We start from the raw sequence: 21,165 nt of genomic DNA, 5'->3' as shown, positions 1-21,165 counted from the left end.
TTCCTTGGAAATGTTATTCGTCTCTATGCTTTGGACTATGAATTTAGCCTGGCATTTTCTGTCTTCAAAACTTGTAAAATCATTATCCTGGAGGCACAATGGTATTAAAGTGCAACAGTAACCGCTGCATCATTTAATGCTTCCTTTTGCAACTTATTGAAGCACTTTGTATTTTTCTGCTCCAAGTTATCACTTCATTATTCATTTGTGACAGTGCCTACAGCCTCCATTCCGGCCCAAAGACCTATTACACTACATACTGTACACAAGCAGTAACACAACAACGGAATATCAGTCTCAAAGGGCTTTGGTTGAGATTTAAAAAACAAAATACAAAATAAAAGGTGTCAGTGGCTGAGCTCTGCTACCAGTGAAATATGCTTTTAAAAATTAATTTTTTTATGGAGAACATTATTCAGTCAATTCAAAGAGCTTTTAAGGAGTGTAGTCTTAAAGCAGACAGCAAGATAAGAATCATAACAAAAAGGCCAAGCAAGCCTAAGCAACACTGTGAACAAACGAGGCACAACTGGGTACTACCACATTTGTTTGCAAGAAGACTGGCAAAACACCCAGAAGAGCAGAAAACGACCAACTCAGACAATTAAACCTGCCAAAGCTGCTAAATCTTCTCTGTTGCTGTACTTTCACAACATAAGCACAAATAAAAACCACATTGCTTCAGTTTTTTAGTTTATGTTTGTGTAAGAAAACATCTAAATTGTCTGTCTATATAAAAATTTAAGTAGGAGTGCATTTCAAGATTTTGAAATGATGACTCAGAAGAATGTAAGCTCAAAAAATGTATGGCAGAATAATTTCCTACTATTACTTGCATTCTGTGCATTTTTGCATACCGATAACTGGGTTGTCAGATGTTGTGTCTCTATGTCACATACTATTTTACAAAGCTTTTCAAACATGACTAGTACATGTATTATGTCAGCAGGCAGAGACAGCACAGTCTGCATCATTATCAATACCACTGTCTTCTGCGCTTCACTTTATAGAAAGTTTTCAGATGCTGTGACACACAGGGACTTTCACCTAATCAATAATTCTTTCATTGTTCCTTGTTTTCTCTGAAGATGTTTTCTACCATTTTGGCACAGTAAGGCATTAATTATTAATACACAGGTGTAGCACATATAAGTAGAGACAAAAGAACAACTGCTAAATCAAATGGTTCAATGGTTCCAAATTTAATGTAACCTGGATGGGTTAAACAGATGTCTCCCCTGCAAAATAAATCTACAAGCAGAGCAAGGTGTCAAAAAGCTTAGTATGCTGAACCTTTAAGTACCAGGGCTGGGTTACCTATTAGCAGATCATAACATCTATGTTAAAATCACAAGGGAATACACAGTGACAAGCTCCAGACAGTGAAATGATGAAACTGCTGGGGTCATAAAGCCCAACAGCAGAGCTTCAGCTCTAGGACTTCTGCTTCTGCAGACAGCTGACATTAAGAAAGGACAGAGCGAGGAATTGTGACTGAACCTGACGGCTGTCAACTGAAGCTGGAGGAGCAAAGGAGAGATTCTTGTGCCAATCAGGTAACAGCAAGTGGTCAGTAGCAATGGGTAGCACTGCTGTTAACTGCTGTGATGGACTCAGTTGTGTTCTTCCTGTGTACAACAAACTTTTACACATGATCAATCAAGACTACAGAATAAAACCTACTCCACAGCTAGTGCTGATTGTCTAAGTCAGATGAAGCAAAATGGAAAATACCAACCCAGCTCCTTCCAGGATCTCTGTACCCATGCCTTGTCTCTCTACTCCCACTGTCACCAGGGGTGATCACTACAGCTCTAGACCTTCTCAGGAATCAAATTCAAACCTACCACTCCTTTTGCTACTGTGAGACAGTCATCTGACCACTGTAGGGCTCAGAAGCCCATCTTTGCAGGCTTCCTTTTAACTGTGCTTCCTCCATACACAGCCACAGAACCCAAGTAAGGATGGACTAAGAGAAGAGAAAGTCAAAAGCAGGGATGAATGTATCTGGGACCTCTGCCCTGTAGTAGTCACTGTGGTTCATGTCTGGCTCCAGGCCCACGGGAATAAAGACACCATGATGGCCCAGAATGAACTCAGAATGACACACACACTTCTTTTTTCATACATGTACTCCAATACTATAAAGAGCTGAAAAACCATCCTAGATCTTGCTCAAAACAAAACCAAAGAGCTCCAATATGGAACTCTCCTGTATAAAGCACTAGGAAAAAATTGCTCTATGCTATAGTTACAGAGACAAATTTGAGAGGCACACTGTGATTTTATGCCAGGTGATGATCCAAGATGAGCAGTACATTAATTGTTAGCTGCTGAACTTAAGAGAAATTCAGCAAAATAGGCCTCCTCCAAACATCTCTGTCAAATCTCATCTAGAAGTTAACATTCCTACCTGCCTAACACTGCTCCTTGCAGCTATAACTAAATATAACTTGCAGCCCTGTTCAAAATTATTGTAGTGGTCTTAATATACTAAAAAGCTTGCCACATCTTACCCTGAAGGTCTGTTAGCTCTCTTCCACCAGGGATGATTTAGCTTGCTAGGAAATTAATCAAAGTGATAGGTATGGAGAGAAGCTTAATTAATACTTTGAGAAGCTTTCCTGAAGTCAGGTTTGGAAGGTGGAAGAATCTCTCCTGGAAGCCACAGACAACAGCAAATGCTCTTCAGGGGGGGACCTTATCACTCTCTTCAACTACCTGAAGGGAGGTTGTAGTCAGGTGGGAGCTCTTCTCCCAGGCAACTAGCAACAAGACGAGGACATAGCCTCAAGCTGCTCCAGGGCAGGTTTAGGTTGGATATTAGGAAGCACTTCCTCACAGAGAGGGTGATTAGACATTGGAATGGACTTCCCAGGGAAGTGGTGGAGGCACCGTCCCTAGATGTGTTCAAGGAAAGGCTGGATGTGGCACTTAGTGCCATGGTCTGGCTGATGTGGTAATGTTAGGTCATAGGCTGGACTTGATCTTAAAGGTCTTTTCCAGCCTTGGTGATTCCATGATTCTGCTCAGAGTGGCAGGCTTGGTCCTTCACCCTTCCTTCCCACTTTTCCCTTTTCTTCCATACAATCAGCAGCAGCAGCACACATAAAGCTAATCAACCTTCCTTCCCCCATGATCCTGGAACAAGCCGCAGCCCACTAGCAAAACCACTAAAGAGCACACATAATTCTCTCCCTTGGGAGGTGAGAGAATGAACTGCACATGGTGTAAGTCATTCGTAAGTCTTACCGCATAACTGGAAGAACATATGCTAATGGTAAGGGTGAGCTTTACCTAAGAACCTATACAGAAAAGCCTACAGAAAACAGGCAGGTTATAATATCACTGTCAAAAAGCACCAAACAGCATCTCTGTGATGAGTAACAACCTCACCAAAAGAGATTTTGCTTTTCAGAGAATGAGTCTGCTTCATTCACAAGCCGCCTGCTTTGAAAGTTACTTGTGTAATGTATAAACTGCTCTCATGACAGAGAAGGATTTAATGCTCATATTAAATATATGATGTACATTCTTATACTGGCATCTGATAGAGGATAAGGGCAGTCTGGAAAACATGAATGAAAAAACATTAATCGACAGTTTTTGAAAGATAATTCAGACAATCACTTCCTATCAGAACTAACAAAATGTAAAGCTCTAGAGCTCAAACAAGCTTTAAAAAACTGTCTATAACTCTCCCGAAGTAAACAGCTTGAGTCCTACTTAAACTGAAAGCCAGAAAGCTGAAATACACCATTGCATCTGACTGGAGATCCTTTTGCAATTCGCCTGAATCCAGTACAAGGGACAGAAGGAACATACAAACCTTAAAAAGACTGAAACGCATCCCAGCCAAGGTAACAGACAGCACAACATTTCTGCACTTCTCACCGTACTGAGCTGTGGATGTAGGACTCCTCACGTGGCTTGGAGAGCCACTCTTGTGCAACTGTTTATAAGCAGCAGAATGTGTTTCTGCTGGTAGGGCTCCCAAACTGTAATTGCTTGCATGCTTATTTAGCAGGGCGGCAAGGACAGGAGCAAGGAGATTAAAAGTAAAAAGCTGTTTACAGCATTGTGTTTCTTTTCAAATTATGTTCTCTTACGTGGCTCCAGCTTTATGCACAACTACTGAGTTTCATGCTAATGTACTACTGCTGCAAGTACCAGAGTGGAGAATCTGACTTCATGTGCTATGGCATATATTGTTGGTGGCTCTAGTACTAAATTTTACAAGGTCATTTTTCTTAGTGTGGGAACACTGTTTTTCTTGGTGTGCACAGCCTGCTATGGAAAAATTAGGAGTGATGGGGATAAATTTCTTGATTAAACATTTTCTCTCAGAATGAAAGCATAAATTTTAGAGCATCGTAAAGTATTACAAACATCTTTCAAAATTTATGTTCAGCCTTCCCTTCATATTATGACTATGTCAAAAGATAAAAACATATCCAAGCAGCATTTTCCCATCTCTTAATATAGCTTCACTTCCTCTAAGTCAGAAGCAAAATCTTGTACTTATTTATTTCATAAACAGACTCCACAATAGTCTCTGGATGCTAATTAAATTACACCGAATAAGAGTTTTCACCAGTAAAACTAAAATCTCTCCCCTTCCCACTTCTCCTTTTTTCCTTTGGTAGAGATGGAAGGGGAGAATAAAATCTGACTGAGAAACATAACTCAACACTGTGTGATATTTTAGAACTCCAATCTGGATTTCCCATTTTGTGTTAGTTTAGACTACCACAAACCAATTCCAATAGCAGCATGAAACTGCTGTAGTGCAGAGGTCCAGTGAACCGAAGAAGCCTGTGCCTGGATCTCGCCCACCCTGAAGAGGACCAGGGGAGTACATAATTTCTCTTCACTGCTGCTCCATTACAGCAGCATGACATGATCCCAAACATCTGGGAACTCTAGAGTTCCCAGTAGAGTTCCCAGTTCTAGAGCACAGTACGGGGTAGAGCACCAAAAGAAAAATAAGAGGAAGAAATAACTTGTTTATTTTTAGGATGGAAGTTCTTTCTGGATTTCTTCCATCAATCAGTCTAACTAATTGCAGAGGTTAACATAACTGAAAGACCAAAAGAAAGCAAAACCTATCGTCCAAAGTCCTTCATTTGAAGGACCAATGAACAGATGGGAGAAAGAGAAACTCTTGCTCCCTTAATGAATCGGACTTTAAATGCATCTAACTCTGTATTTCAGAGTATTTAAATCTCCAACAATATTTCAAGATTACTAAGGATTCCTCCTGAATCCATTTTATGTGCAAAAGGCTCAAGGACGTGCTAAGTTTATTGGGGTTGTTTTTTTTTTTTTTTTTTAGAACTAACACTTCAGAATTTTTTTTCAGATACATAGGACCAAGTTCTGACCACTTCATTTGTGCAAACAGCCTAGGTCCTAAAAGAGCATACCTTGTGTTTGATAATAGCACATTTGTTTTTATACAAATTTGCCATGTCAAAATAAATCTATAAACAGTTGCTGCAAAGATTACTCTCTCCTGTATTTGTCACAATGTGCGCAACAGATTTCGTCAAATGCAATTTCATCACATGAAACACTGACCTAATAATTTCCCACAATCTTTTCTCTCCATAGACCTACCATGAGAGAAAAAACAATAGGGATTTTTACAGCCTAAGCAATAGCAACCTGAGAGATTTCTATGTGCTTATACTTGTAAATCAGCTGCAGTTTTACTTTCCACATAGATTCTTTACTGCAATGCACTAGGATTTTGCATTTCACTTCAGTACGTGCCACAGTAACAGCCCCAAGAAACCCCAAAATCTCAAGATTCCAGTTGCCATTGAGAACCATACTGTAATGCTCTGAATGGAAGCATCTGGCTGTTGAGAGTTCAATTTTCTAAAGCAGGTTACAGTGTTTTCCAGCTAGCAGTAGAATCCATGGAAGTTATAAAACCAAAAAACTGATAGACTTCCATCCGTTTAACTGATTGCTCTAATCAATATACTTCCCTCCCATAATGTCTTGTACAGACACGCTCGCTCAAATACATAACTGCAAAATCGATTCAGTAGGGAAGCATATAAAAATTTCAATTCTATAAATGGCAAAACATGGTGAAAATATGAACTGCTAAAGCTATCACAATGCTTAAAGGCACAGAGTTTTATGAAGTTATCTGTTAAAAATCACCAGAGAGAAAAAATTCTTGAAGTCAACAATCAACAGATTTTCACAAGACAGCCAACTAAAATGACAATAGTTGATGATAATTATCTGAAGATGATTTTCCTCTTGTTCCACCCTAACTTTACAATAGTGCTCTAAAATGAGCTCCTCGGGGAAATGGCATCACCCAGAGCTCCCACTTGCCCAGATGTTTCCCTCATTATGTTAGAAGCCTGTCAAGAAAAAGCAAATTCAGGGTTGTTCTAATGATAGAAAACACCTCATAAAAAACCTCTCCAAATTTACTTTTCCAAGGAACATAATTTAAAAAGGCATTTCAAGTGCCCACGAGGGAAGAAAGCATCATTTATAAAACATTATTACCAGAGATCTTGAATATATATATATAAAAAAACCCCAACCTGAAATGTCAAGCTGGTGATAAAGCTGCAGCTCAGAGAGACAGCATCATGGGGCCTTACCCACAGCACGTGGCCATGCACTCACTACCAGGACTCCCACTGAGAACAACAGGAGGCCTTCTGAGTTAAGAGGACCCAATTCCAGCTTTTCACTGGGATGTTAAGGCTGCAGGTCTGGGTTCCCTCCTGTAGCTAGTAGTTTCACTTTGTGGATCCCCAGCCAGGGATCCCATGAAAACAGGGATCATCACAGGCTGCACTCTCCCTGTTTTCTCTCATGCTTCCCAGAAATGTGCTCTGCTGGTACCAGGATTCTTTCTGAGGTGATAAAGGTGTTTACATAAATCTATAGTGACAATAGTTACACAATTCCTGTCAGTTCTTGGCATAACTTGAGGGTTGGTTCTTCTTTAACACTTAGAAACACTGGGGAAAAAAGTTGGGCACAGCATGTAAAACTGACCTGAGTTACAAGTTTTTCTTAGGGGTTTTGAGGATTCTGCAGCTGTTATCACTGTCTTTACCCGTTTAAAATGATTGGCAACACGTGATACTGAATAAAAAAGAACCACCTGCAAAAATAAGGAAACAGAACAAAAAACTCCTTTGCCTCTGCTGCACATAATTCACCAGCGGTTTCATGGGACCAGAAGAAGGGAACCGACTGGCTGGGTCACACGCATCTATCCCTGCTTCTTGGCTATTTCAGGACTGAGTATCTCTACCTGTTGCTTGACACTTTTGAAGGAAACCCATGCATTCCATCTCCATCTTTTCAACCACCATACCCCTCAGGTGGTCACCGGGGAACGCGGCGCCCTCACAAGTGAGGCCCTGGGTGGGACACGCTGCGTCTCACACGGCCCGGTCTGCCCCCACACACTCCCCAGGTGAGGTGGCCGGTCGTGCGCTGCCACCTGCCCGCCATGCACCCGCAACGCGGGAGGTGGGGGGGGGGAGCCGCCCCAACGCCTTCCCCGCGGGGCCGAACGCCGGCGCGGGCAGCACCGTCCCCTGCCGCAGCGTGACACCAAGGTAGGGGGGTAGGGGCCAGAAGACACCCCCCCGGCAGCCCGCAGGGAAAGCCCTGGAGCGGGTGGGTACCTGGCGGCAGGCGGGAGGGAGGGAAGGAGGGACGCCGCCCCGAGGCAGGTGCGCAGCGCCGGCCCCTCCCGCACCGCCCCGCACGGCGCGAGGGAGGGCGGGGCGGCCGCGGGTCGCTGGGGCGCGGGGGGGCGGCACTCACCTGCCGCTGGCTCTGGTTGCCGGGGGAGGCGGGGGGCTCGGCGCCGCCGCGCAGCACCGTGATGTGCAAGGTGAGCAGGAGCAGCCCCAGCAGCAGCAGCAGTTCGGCGGCCAGCCGCACCATCCTCTTCAGCCGGGCGGCTTTAGGGCCCTGCGGCGGCGGCGGCCGTGGAGGAGGCGGAGGAGGAGGAGGAGCCGCGGCGGCCGCCGCCGCCGCCGGGGCTGCCACCGCCTCTGCCGGAGCGGACCCGGCCCCAGGGCCGGCCGCGGCAGCCGCAGGACGGGCGGCGGGGACCGAGCCGCTCTCGGCGTCGGCGGGGCGAGCGGCGGGCGCGGGGTAGCGGCGGCAGCAGCAGCAGCAGCAGCGGGGGCCGCCACACCACGGCGGAGCCACGTCGGGGAGGGACGCCGCGGCGGCGGCGAAAATCCCGGCGCTGCCCGGCTGCGACGGCGGGCGGCAGGTAGCCGCGACGGGGCCGCAGACCGGCGGCGTCTCTGCGGACAGCCCTGCAACCCAGAGTCACCGTGGGCCGTCGGAGGGAGGGAGCGGGAGGGCCGAGCCCACGCCGCCTCGGGCACCCGCGGGCCGGCGGAGAGCAGGGCGGCTCGGCTGCCGACGGGGAGACGCTGCGAGGACGGGGGGAGCCGGGAGCGTGTGTGCCAGTGAGAGGGAGGAGGGAGGGAGAGGCCGTAGGGGGGGGGGGGGCTGGGGACGACTCTCACATGGCGGGGAAGCTGGGACGCTCCGAGGGGAGGAGAGAGCTTGGGGCTATCGCCTCCCTCCTCGCGAGGGTATGGGGGTGGCCCCTGGACCAGCTCCCCCCCCTTCCCCGTGTCCTCGCCCGCCCCGCAGTTCCCCCCTCCCCTCACGACGCCCGTCGAGGCGTCACCCTGGCCGGCCCGCCCGCCCCGCCGGACCCCGTCCCGTCCCCTCGCGGCGGGCGTGTGAGGGAGCGCGGCCGCACCGCGACCCCCACCCTCGGCCCCCGCCGGCTGCCGGCCCTCGACGGGGCGGCTGCGAGCTCTCTGTGGGGGAAGAAGGGCAGATCACTGCTTCCTTCCGAGCCCCCTTCCTCCTTCTCCTTTCGGCTCCTCTCTGCCCCCGGCTCCGCCGCGGGGAATGGGGGGGAGGGGGTGGAGCGGAGGATGAGGGGCTCCAAAAAGCTTCAGCTGCCTGCCCTCCCTCGGAGCTGAATACCTGGCTCCATCTCTCCTCTCTTCCCTCCAGCGGCCCTAGGGCTGGCAGGGGCACCTCCGCACTCTCTCCTGCCACCGTGTGTGTGTGTTTGCAAGCGAGCGGCTCTCCTGGCTTCTGCTGCTGCTGCTTCCAGACCAACTTTTCTCGCCCCCTTGCTCTGTGTCGGGAGAGGTGCGTGTCGGATGATTTTATACTGCCCTGCCTCCCTCCCCTGTTGTCCTCCCCCATCTCCGTCGCTCCCCCCCTTTCCCTTCTCCCTCTCTACAGCTGCAGCCTAGCATCGCCCCCCTCCTGCCCTGCTCCCCTCCTCCTTGTGCCGACCTGCCCCTCTGCAAATCCCGGTTTTCCGGGGCATCCAGCCGAGGCATCGAAACCCCGTCCCGCTCACGGCTGCACCTTGCGTAAGTGACTGCTGTTGCTGATCGGTAGGGACAGAGCTGGACTGAAGTGCCTTATCCCTTTCAGCTGGTCCCTTCCTCCCCAGCGAGGCACGGGCTGAGTCAGGCCCCCAGGTGTTTTAGACTCCTCACTGTCATTTCCCTTCCTCTTTGGTCGCTGGCTGCATAAGTAATGCGGAAAAAACTCTCTCTCAGAAGGGAAACTCCCAAATTTAAAATGAATGTGAATTTGAAAATATGTGAAATTGAGGCTTGGGTTATCACTGGCTGTAAATTGGTACCTTTGCATCCAGTCTGATGGAGCCAAACCTCTTTCTGAGAGCTGAAGATGCAGCTCAGTGTAACAAGAACAAACAGCTCCAATAAGCTAGAAACGTTAAGTCATGGGAGGGTTTGGAATCTTGGTAGTCATTCTTTCACAATTGGGATGTTATGTGTAAAAATGGCGATACAAGCAATCAGGGCCTGTGTGAGCACATGGCTGCTGGGAGGCTGAATTGGTATCAAAATGTGGGCAAATTGGGGAAAAAGTGTTCCCCATCCAAAACCTTTACAGCCTGAGACCGATGTCCTCAGCAGGATTCCTGTGATGTAGAGGTGAGATGTGCTTGCAGTGTGTGGTGCCAGTAGGGGCTGAGGAGCATCATGGGAGCGTTCCTGACCCAGAAAGCTGGCAGATTTGGGGCGTGAGAAGAATAGGAGGTTTCTTGCAGGTCTTGGTGCGTGCTGTGGTCATGAATGAGTTGTAATGATGTCCCGTACCCTGCCAGTCAGACAGGTTTCCCAGTGATAACCACTGTAAATGATTAGCCATCAGGGAGAAATATGGCTAAAATTAATTGCACTGGAGTACCATTTCAGATGTCACCAAAAGCCACAAACCCAAACCCTTCAGGTTTAAGGAATTTTAAACCGCAGAGATGTTCCCTGTTAGCCCTGCAGTAGGAACGATCAGCGCCGATGATCCTGCAGGGCAGGGACTCCTGAAGTGCTGCCCTGAGCGTGTTACAGCAAGGTACAACCCTCCATCTGAAATAACTCGTTGATACACTCCCAATATCGCACGATGCTCTCGGTTACACGGCAAATCATACAGAGCTATTCAATGTTATGTAAATCCGTAACAGCCTCTGGGACCGTCACGTGGTTTTTTAAAAATGTGTTGGGTTATTTTTTTTTATTTATTTTTTTTTAACCCAAACATTCCTTGGGCTAATAAAAATACTGAGCAGATAAAAACACTGATGTACTTCAGCTGTCATCACTCAGCCCGGGCTCTCCTCCTGCCGCCATCACTGTGATCCTGGTGGCTGTGCCCCTGGGCAGGCACTGCAGTGATCATGAAACGAGGTGGTGGAGGAGGCAGGCTTGGGGAGAAGGGCAGAGCTGTCCTCCAACTTTGCCAAGGTCTGACCCTACCTAGTGGCTGTCAGTGGATCTCGGCTGCTGGAGAAAAGTGGAAAATTGGCTCATGAGTTCTGTAATTCAGAGCTTAATAGTACAAATCGACAGCTAGAGCGAGACCGAAGGCTCGTAATGCGAAACAGTCAAAGTGACAGCCTGGTGAAAAACACACAGGGATCTGCTGCTGAGCTCTGGGTAATGTAAGTTCTCCCTTGCCTTATGAAGGAGAGTGAACCAAAAGACATCTTTAATCCAGATGAGATGGGCCCATGCTTGTGCACGTCTCCTTGTGGGACATTAAGTTTTCTGCATTAAGATGGTATGCAAAGCAGCAAGGGACAGAGCAGTGCTGCAATTGGCAGCAAGCAGATGGCAGTGAGAACCCAAAGCCTCTTCCCACTTGAAAAAGCTGGTGGAAAAGCAACACTTGAGTATGTTGATACAGCCTGTCTGGCTGTGCCAGGGGCAACCAGAGCAGAGGGTGTGGGCACGCGTGCACTGTAGATGCTAATTTAAATTCACAAACATGGTTAAATCAGCAGATGACTTCATCGATGAATCCAGACAGCAGAATTGCTACCTGTAGGTAAGATGAACTTTAAAGCAAAGGGGAAAGTTCTCTTCTCCTACCTGGGCAAACACTTGCTCCAGCAGCTACCATTGTCTCTGGAAAATGAAGTCAGGGTTTGCCCGGGGGAGGAGATCCATTGGTAGCCTGCAGGGAAAGCTGCTCCTGGGATGTGGCTGTGGGCAGCCAGCACGGAGGTGCATCAGCAAGTGGGTACAACAGCAGTGTTGTGGTAAAGGAGGTGTGTTCCTTTGATGCCTCCATCCCTGTGAAGGTTCACAGCTCACACCTCACCCCTCCGCCCCCAGCTTTTACCTTCCATTTCTGTTCCAACAATAAAGGCAGACAGAGCTCCTGAGTGCTTCTAGCCCCACACCAGTGACAGGGGAAACACATTGAGCCCAACCTCAAAGAGGGCTAGATTCATCCATTTATGCAACATTTGTGATACGACAAAAATACCACATGGTTAGGTAGAGTAGCTCTGCTGATGTGTGAAGAGTTGGTAAGCCCTGGTATGCTCGTCATCTGATGTCCTGCCTCTCAAGCCCTGCAGATCCATTGCACAGCTTCAAGTGGGGGGGGGGGGGGGGGGGGGGGGCGGTGGGTGTGGGGGTGGGTGGGTGGGTGGGCAGCAAGGGTGGCAGTCCGTGTCACAGTCTTTATCATGTGGTGACAACTCTTTTCTGTAGAGGTATTTCAGGGATCTGTTGGCTCCAGTCATGGTGCTGCCTGATGAAAGGCCCTATGGTCTCCTTCACACCAGCCTATCAACAAAAATCCACAACAGTTATCCACAGCCACCATGCCACCTTCAGGATGAAAAATTGTGTCTGGGGCTGAGTTGACAACGTTCTCACTGGCATGTCCTGCTTTTGGTGTTCCTGTCTTCTGCTGTGGCCATCTCAGTTGACCACACAGTGTGCTGACCCCACCAGACTACCACGCAGGCACCTACACTTGGTTTTACAACTCCTGACAAATTAATCTTTGTCTACTGGAGGCACAGCACTTTATAGGGTCTGGGTGGTCCTAGTAACGAAAATGAATACTATGTCAATTGTACCTGCTCAAGTGTGAAAAATCCTCATTTCAGGTGAGTGCTGCCAAGTGACATCCTTCAAGACCAGCAGGAAAATTGCTGGAGATGGAGGTAAAAAAATACAGTATAACACACATAAGTGACTTTACATGCATTCTCTCAGAAGTGAGGAGGCTGAAGAGGTGAGAGCAATAGATAACTGGTGTGGGCATCATTGGGTTTTCTATCAGAGCACTGTGGCTCACTTGGTTCTGCACTCCAGTTGTCTCAGTAGTTAAAACATATTGGGGCTTACCTGCTTGTCCACTTTACTCCTTTATTGTCAAACCTGGTGTTGCTCCGGGACTGTGGAGGAATCCCATCTGTAAGATTGATAGCTTCTCAGAGGAACGTGGCTGGTTGAGCCCTGTCCACCCTCCTCAGCTCGCTCCCGCCTGCACCCACTCCCACGATGCTGTTATTTGATCTTTAAGCCTGGGGGTTGCTTTAAAATTATCTGGGTTGAAAACCTGGCTCCACTGAAGTCATTGGCAAAGCTCCCATTGACTTCAGAGGAGCCAGGATTTCACCCTAATATGCTTTGTAGATTATGGGTGAATGGAAAGCATACGTCTGGCTTCTTGAGGGTTATTATTGTTGGTGGTGACCTCTGCTCTGGTGAGCATTGAGCAAGCCTGGGTTGAAACAGATGGCTAAAGCTTTCTCTGCCTCTTCCCCTGCTTCCTCACAGGACCTTTGCTTTACGGCTCATCATCTTGGATGCCTCTTATCAAGGAATACCTTCCGTCGCCTGCTGGTGGAATTTTATGACTGTTTGCCCACATTTCCCTTCCCCCAACACCAGCAGATCAGCAGATAGGAGACAGAATGGCTGATTAGCTTCTAGCTCTAACCTCTTAGCTGTAAGAGGCAAATGCACACACACGAGTCTTCTCTAAAAAATAAAAAAATGAATAATAAAAAGAATAACCTTCCCCAGCAAGCAACCTGCCTTTCTGTGATGCAGGGTTCCTTTATCTCAATAAATTACAACTTGAATAGTAGCCACTGTCTTTTTAACAGAACTGATTAGCTTAGAGTTCTTGATTTTCCTCCTTCTCTTAGACTGGTGCTTTCCCTCCTGTCTACATATTTTGCCACCAGCCAGGCCTAGTGCCTGGGTCAAGATTCCTGAATTCTGCAGTGCCTTTTGTGACTGATTGGAAATTCAGCAGCCACTTTATTAAAACTTGAAGCAAAAGCGGAAATGTGTAATGAGTAGTCTGAATGATGAAATATGGAAATGGAGAAAACTGTGCAGCCCAGTTTCCCCTGCTGTGATTATTATTATTTTTTTTAATACCAAATTCTGTTTATTTTACACTCCCCCACATTTTCATTTTTCAGTATGCTGCACATTTTTGTACTGATGACGTGCAACTGCACTGTAGCATTTGCCAAGATGTGGCAGTACGGGACTGTGGGAATTAGCACACTGGGCAGCATTTTTCAGAAGTGCCCAAAGAGCCTCAATTCTGCTGACTTTCATAAGAGCTTGCCACAAGGCAATTTTTGCCTCTTTAGAGAAATAAAGCAAAACCAGCAAACCCTTTTCCTCTGAGCAGTTTTATCGCTGCAGAAGTGCCTGGGTTGGTTTAGCTGCTGCAAATGAAGTAAAGGCTCAGACACCTGATAGAGTTACCTTGGTTCAGCGAGCCGCAGCACATCAGCTGAGGTGAGCACTTTCCTGGTGGTTTTTCTGGCTGTGGTGCCAGCTATGTGGCAGAGCTGGCCTGGAGCAGGGAGGCAACCCTGTGTTTTGGCAGCAGTGAGCCGTTCCATTGGCTCATCCATTAAATTGGCTCTGCCAAATTTATCCCTAAATTTAAATTATTATATATAATGATGAATAACGTGGCAGCTCACCCTGTGCCTACCTGTGCAGGCAGTTGGTACTGCAGAGAAGGAGCTTTACACCAACACATCGGGGGGGAGCTAAGAGCAGAGTAAGGAGGTGGCCCTGGTCCAGCTGATGGGTGAAAACATTGTAAATTACTAAAAGGGTTTGGGTGACTGAGGCTTGAGTTGGCTGATCACTTCTGCCAAGTCTTGTCCTACATTCAGCAGCATAGCAGGTGAGCAGCCAGCCTGATAGTGAAAAAAATGAAGAAAGAAATAGAGCAATTCACACCTTCCACACCTATTGCTTTCAACCCTTCACATCCTCTGAAAAAAAAAATAAAAAAAATCACATTACTGGCTTGCAATTGGCTTTTTTCCAAGACTACTGTTGTGACTCTGGAGATCAGGAACTTAAAATAATTACTCAGAAAGCCAGCTGAGTGGCTGAAGGACAGCTCTGCAGCAGGGAGAGGAAAGGAGGATTTCACAGCAAATGTGATGATGGGTGAAATAAAGGGCTGACTGTCTCCTAAAACAAGAGTTTAGCTGTCTTCATTGCAGGGAGGCTTTCATTCCTACCTAGAAGGTAAAGAAAATACAGCTCATTTCTTGATGGATTCAGGATATGTTACCTGGCTTCACTTGGGTGATTTAACATGCCTGGAGCACAGCCTGTTCAAGGTGGCTCAGGTTCCTGCTGGTGCGGTGCTGCACCGGCACGGGTAAGGATCTTCCTAATCTAGTTATGCCTCCTAGGATAGGGGCTTCAGGGGGGTTATTTTGTTGTTGTCACTTAATCAACTTGATAGCCAATGCTCTGGATTTCCTAATACCTTTGTGCAGTGCTTTGTCAAGTCAAAATTATGACAAATTAATGAAACATTTGGTTTTGAAACTTGCATATTCTAATGCCTAATGCTAGAGTGTTGAATTTACATTGAGGTTTCTCAGCTCAGTTTTGAGCCAGTCCTTTATGAGTTAAACAGTTTTAGTGATAAATATCCTCTTTTCCATACCAGAATCTCCAGCAAATATTTCCGGGTAAATACTCCACACTATGTACCAAAGCAGGTGGGAAAATGTCACATTCCTGTCATTGCAGAGAGACTTTGTTCAACTAAGGTGGCAGAAGCATGGAGCATGAGGGCAAGTTTTTTCCCTGCCATTCACTTCTTTTCCTGGGTTCATTGATACCCCAAATCTCAGCCTGGTGACAAACGCTGTGCTCCCTACAGAGACATCTGAATGATCTGCAACAGTCTTAAAAACATACATTTTTGCTGAAATGCATGGGAAAAAAAGCTCTTATGGAAGTAAATCTCTTTTCTGTAGGGACTGTGACAACGTGCTCAGTGCAGGCATATCTGTTACACAGCCATTTGGCGACTAGTGACAGGACAAGAGGGTATGGCCTGAAGCTGAGCCAGGGGAGGTTTAGGTTGGATATTAGGAAGTACTTCCTCATGGGAAGGGTGATGAGACATTGGAATGGACTGCCCAGGGAAGTGGTGGAGTCACCATCCCTAGGGGTGTTTAAGGAAAGGCCGGATGTGGCACTTAGTACCATGGTCTAGCCAATGTGGTGGTGTTGGTCATAGGCTGGACTTGGTGATCTTGGAGGTCTTTTCCAGCCTTGGTGGTTCTGTGATTCTGGTTCTGTGAAACAGCAGAAATAGGCTCACAATTATTACTGCAGGTGAAGAAATAATTTAAACTAGCTCATGTCCCTTCTCTTAATGTGGTTTATTTTTTTTAATTTATTTATTAAGTTGCTGAGGTCTTAAATGCATTTATGCTGGACTAATGATGGCCAGTTGGATTAGTTGTTCCTTTCACTGGTGCTGAAGTGTAGGGTATTTTTTGTGTCCTCCGTTAGAGTAGCATTTGACATAGTAGTGCCCATGTTTGTGATACCAGAGCATCTACAATGATAATCCTAAGAGCAGAGTCCCTGGGGAATGTCCCAGACAGTAGTCAACAGAAATAATTTGAAATATGCCTTTAAAGGAGGTTGATATGTCGAATAAAGCAATGGAGAAAGAAAACAGAGAATCTAGGGCCTCTCATCTGAAGTATTTAATTCTAAGAAAAATGTTCTCTGCTACCCAGCTTCAAGCATGCTGTCTGGCAAACAAATGTGCACATCGCTGGTGCTCTCAAGTGCAGCTTGGATAGCAACAGCTTCACCTACTGTCCATGGTGGGATGGTAAAAATCTCAGTGGATCTCGATGAGATGGTCAGAGCACAGAGCTAAGCTGGAAGAAGATGTTCTCTGAGCTGTGCAGCAGAGCTGATGACTGGTGCACAGCAGTGAAGCAAGGGGGGAAGAGAGCACCCACCTGTGGAAAAGACACTAATATTTCTCCTGGTCCTGCTGGAGGCAGAAGTTTTGGAGAAACTGCTCAGGTTGGTTGGAGATGCAGGGCTGGGCTGGCTGGAGGCTCCCATTTACACAGCTGCAGCGGGGCTAAAGCTGGGCTCCGCACTTGAGAGAGAGGGAGGGAGAGCAGTGTGGATGTGCCACACTGCAGTACATGTGGCCAAAGAAATCACTAAAGATCAAAGTACATGTTTATTCAAGGCAGCTGACCTGTCTGTAGGAGATTTTTGCTCCTCCAGTGCCCTGAAGACAACAAGTGTGAAACAAAACAGTGTGGAAGAAGCAATACCTGAAGCTCTACCTTGCTGCCTGAGACAGTTATTTGCTGCTGATTTTTCTTCTCTGTAACATCCTAGTGCAGTGGAAATAGTCTTCAGGAGGACGTGCAACCCTACACAAATCCTCATGGGAGGCTTTGGAAAGACTGGTACAAAAAAGGGGCAAGTGCCACGACAGAGTCCTGATCAAGCTCAGACTTTATCTTTCTAGTGTGCTGCCCATGACTGGTGTTCATTTTATGCAGTTATATCATGTAACAGTTTATACAATTCCAGTACATTTCCTTATACATAATGTCATTCTTTTAAAACATGGGATGTGTGGGCTTCTTGTGGCTATTTAAGCTGCCGGTGGTGGTTTTTTTTCTGGGTAGTACATTAGCCTGATCAAATGGCAGGTATTTGGGCCAGCCTCTTGCAGTTTTAGTTCCAGAGTTGCCTCTTCACAAGGTTAAAAACTCCGAGGCTGTTTCTAGTGCTCGATCCACAAAGCAGGTGGTTGATAAGATTATTGGCTCAAGAAAATAGAAAATTTGTGGCTGGGCCCACTATAAAAGGAAATTCTTTTCAATGATTTACAAATAAATGAACTTCAGTGCAGGCAGGATCAGATCCTTGTGTATGAAGTCTTTTTACTGTATATGGAGACACTAGAGAAATCTTTTTTAAACAAGAAATAACTTGAAACAGCATGAGAAATGGAGCGAGAGAAGGGGGAAAAGCAAATTAACCCTTTTTTGGCTTCTGGCACTTAACCTCGAGTAGCTTTTAGTAGAACCCTGGGGGAGTTCATCTGTAAAATACTACAATTTACAAGTGGGTTTAACTACAACATGTTGCTATTCAACCGCAGACCGACAGGAAAAGATCCAATTGACACCTGCTTCAGACAACAAATGGGACACAAAAGATGAAACTCATTTCAAAGGATCTATTTGTTTGTCTCTTGTCATGGGTTAAACCAGGGGCCACTATTTCAGGGTGGATTCTGCTCCCATTCCAGTCAATGGGGGAAAAAAAAAAAAAAGAAGTCTATTTGTGTGAATAATGCAGAACCGGCCCTTGGCAAGGAAACGAGTTGGTTGTTGCTGAAGTTTTACTGACAGTTCTGTAATAAGCGAGGATATAGTACTTCTGAAACGCTCGATTTGCAAGCCAAATGTTTGAAATATGAATATTCACACTTGCAGAACTTTAAACAGACTGATGAAAGTTCACTGGAAAACAATTGGGAATACAAGATTATTATTTTTTTTTTTAAGAATGCAAAGTATCACAGTGCGTTTTAAAAATAAGTTTTCATTTAGTTGATTCAAGTCTAACTCAATTTAGAAAATTCTTCCTGTCCAAAGCAATTTCTGTGTTTGTGTTTAAGAACAGAGAAAAATTGCTGAAATTATGCTTTTTAGAAATTCAAACCAAATGAAAAAAAAAAATAAAAAAAATTTCCTACCTTACTGCCAGGAGTTTCATAACATAACGAGATGCTGAAGCAAACACTCCAAATTATCAACATGTTTAAACAACCCCCCTGCACAAAAACTGTCACAGGGTTCCCCTAAACACTTGTAAGCCTAATAAACTCTGCACTTTCTGTTTTGAGCCCAGCAGTTGTGCTCCCTGGGTGCAGGTGAGGCCGTGAGCAGCTCGGCTGCAACCCAGCCCTGCCTGCCCAAAGGAAAAAAAAAAAAAAAGCCTGACATGAACATTTTGGCAGCTCTTTGTTTCAAAGAGAACAGAACTTTGTCTACTGCTTGCTGTCCTTTGATTTTTCATGGATGTGGTGGTGGATGGGGTTTCCAAATCCTCGCCCCTGCCAAAGAGCAAGGCAGATTTTGTCCTCAGATACCTGCCTCTAATCCCCAAGAGCTGCACTGACTTTGGTCTGAGTGTTAGCTTTAACTTGTGTATTTAATCACTGGGGGAATTGTGGTAGCTAGAGCCTGGACTGCTATCCACTGTTCTGCTCTTATGACTAATCTCACAATCACTTTTTTTTCTTTTCCCTTTAAGCCTTCAAACTTCAATCTACAGAGTATATTAAATTAGTGGGATATTTTTAAAACTTGCATTTCTAATGCTGACATATATAGAGGAAATAATGATGTTAAACAATCTCCAAAGCAGAGGACAAACCCTAATAGCTGCAAATTTTAACTCCCAGCTCCTTAGCTCTGAGCACTTGTGTCCAGCAGTGCTGGAAAGCTTGCCTTGAATAGCCCTAAAACCTCCATTTGGGTGTCTTGCCCGCGGTGGCATTTGCTGCTATGGAGCACCCATGGTTTGGAGGCCACTACCATCAGCTGAGGCTACAGAAACTAGACTGCGTAGACATCCCAGGAGCGGCCAAACCCCACAAGGTATTGTGTGCAACCAGAGCACCAGTTCCAAGTCGCTTATGCAAAGAAGGTGATGGTGCACTGAGGAGTGCTAACTCCAAATTTCCTGCCTTTTGTAACCAGTACCACACCCTCTCCAACAACGCTGAAATTCCATTGACAAATAATTTTGTCTTAACTGCTAGTTTTTAGCATGCATTTACCTAAATGTGGTTGTCCTTTTAACTCCCGGTGGTTCTTCGAGGGTGAAGGACCCAGCGCTTCTACATCAGTTTGGCTCGTTTAATTTGACACTGGGCTGCTTCACTACTGTGGTGCAACCGCCCCCTCTCTGCAGGTAGAGATGATGCAAACATAGTGTGTGTGCCAATCTGCAGCAATAAGCTATACCAGGATAAAGCACCTTTTGCTGTTAACCTTACCTTCACTAGAGCTTTCACTAATTTAATAGTTTCAATTAAAAAAAAAATAAAAGTCATAACCCCGAACTGAAACAGATAGAAAAATCTATGTGCAAAATGGATATGGGATACAAAAGGGCTGGAAGGCATGGTTCTTCCTGGCTAATAATACAATTTGAGGTATTAGAACTTAAATACATCACAAGTCTGTGGAACTAAAAGCTGCTGATTGTCGGTGCATTAGATGACAAAATTGTTAGCAATGGTTAAGGGTGCTGAGCCTGAACCCCCTGAAGAATCCCAAACAAATGTGTATTATTGCTCAATAAACTAATTTAGACCGACATCATTTAGCATCTTGGGGGCAAACAAATGTGTAAATGTTTAAATTGCTCTGGTTTGCTTCCTTCTTGTGATCATGGCTGCAATATCTTTTCAAATGAGTTAAGTATGGCAGCTTTAATTCTGTCTCTAGAAAACACATGGCAATCCTCTTGGAATCCTCTTGGAAGCAGTTAGACTACAAACAGTTCTGGTTCATGTAGTGCCATCGTTGTATCTATAATGGCATCTACTTACTGTAGGCATCAGTACCAAGTAAAATAGTTGATATGATCATTAAAGAAATAGAGGACTTGCAAGCATAACATGAAAAGAGATATGATACTTCACTAGTCCACTAGCATTGTTTGACTGTTCCAGCAAAATAACAAAGCCTACTTGGCCTTGCAGAAAACTCTTACTAGAGATTATTAAATGAACTGAACAGTCATGGTTGAAAGGACAGAATTCTACCACTGACTGAAAACTATTTAAACAGAAAAAAAAAGAATAATACATGTGTATATAATATAATAGAGCATGATTTATACATTATATATGTAAAATACATACATTATATATATATACATATAATATACATTTTATTTATATAAAAAATCATCTTCCCTATTAACAATTTGGGGAAGAAACAGAAGTGATGTGCTAAATTTGGTAGATAACACAAAACTGATAAATCTAAATGTAGCTGAAGGAAAAATAGAAACAAACTGTATTCCAAATAGACAATGCAGCAATGTTGAAATCCAGAGTAGAAAAATGTAGCCAAAATGATGTTGCAAAAATATTCCCATTCATTGCTTGATGCTAAGGAAACCCTACTAACCTGGTTGCCAGTGTGGACAATTGACAGTTGCCTGGGGAGAAGTGCTCAGAAGAAAAAGCTGTGAAGGATGAGGAGAAAATAATGCTGAAAATATTCTCTTGCTGTCTTTTCAGCTAGTGTTTTAAGTGATAACTGTGTATCAAAACTTGAAACCAGTAGATGAAAAATTCCACATGAGAATCAGGGTCAAGAGAACTTTCCCATGTGAGAAGAAACCTAGAAGGACCAAAAGGAAGGAAGGGACCAGACATACCAGTGAACAGAATAATGTCTAGTTAAAATAGCAACTG

General features: G+C 45.5%; 2 protein-coding genes across 2 annotated transcripts in view; both read right to left on the bottom strand.

Annotated features, from left to right (window-relative positions):
* Positions 1–21,165, bottom strand: part of BTBD3 (BTB domain containing 3) — a 405,212-nt gene that overhangs the window by 31,610 nt on the left and 352,437 nt on the right. The window lies entirely within an intron of this gene.
* ISM1 (isthmin 1) overlaps positions 1–21,165 on the bottom strand; it is a 62,045-nt gene that overhangs the window by 28,547 nt on the left and 12,333 nt on the right. The window contains exon 3 of the mRNA XM_051615013.1: positions 7,822–8,327. Coding sequence (XP_051470973.1) covers positions 7,822–8,327 — 506 coding nt within the window. The remainder of the gene's footprint in view (positions 1–7,821; positions 8,328–21,165) is intronic.

The sequence above is a fragment of the Apus apus genome, chromosome 3 (assembly GCF_020740795.1).
Source record: "Apus apus isolate bApuApu2 chromosome 3, bApuApu2.pri.cur, whole genome shotgun sequence".
Classification (NCBI taxonomy): domain Eukaryota; kingdom Metazoa; phylum Chordata; class Aves; order Apodiformes; family Apodidae; genus Apus; species Apus apus.
The sequence above is the reverse complement of the archived record's forward strand: the minus strand, read 5'-3'. Positions and strand labels throughout refer to the sequence as shown.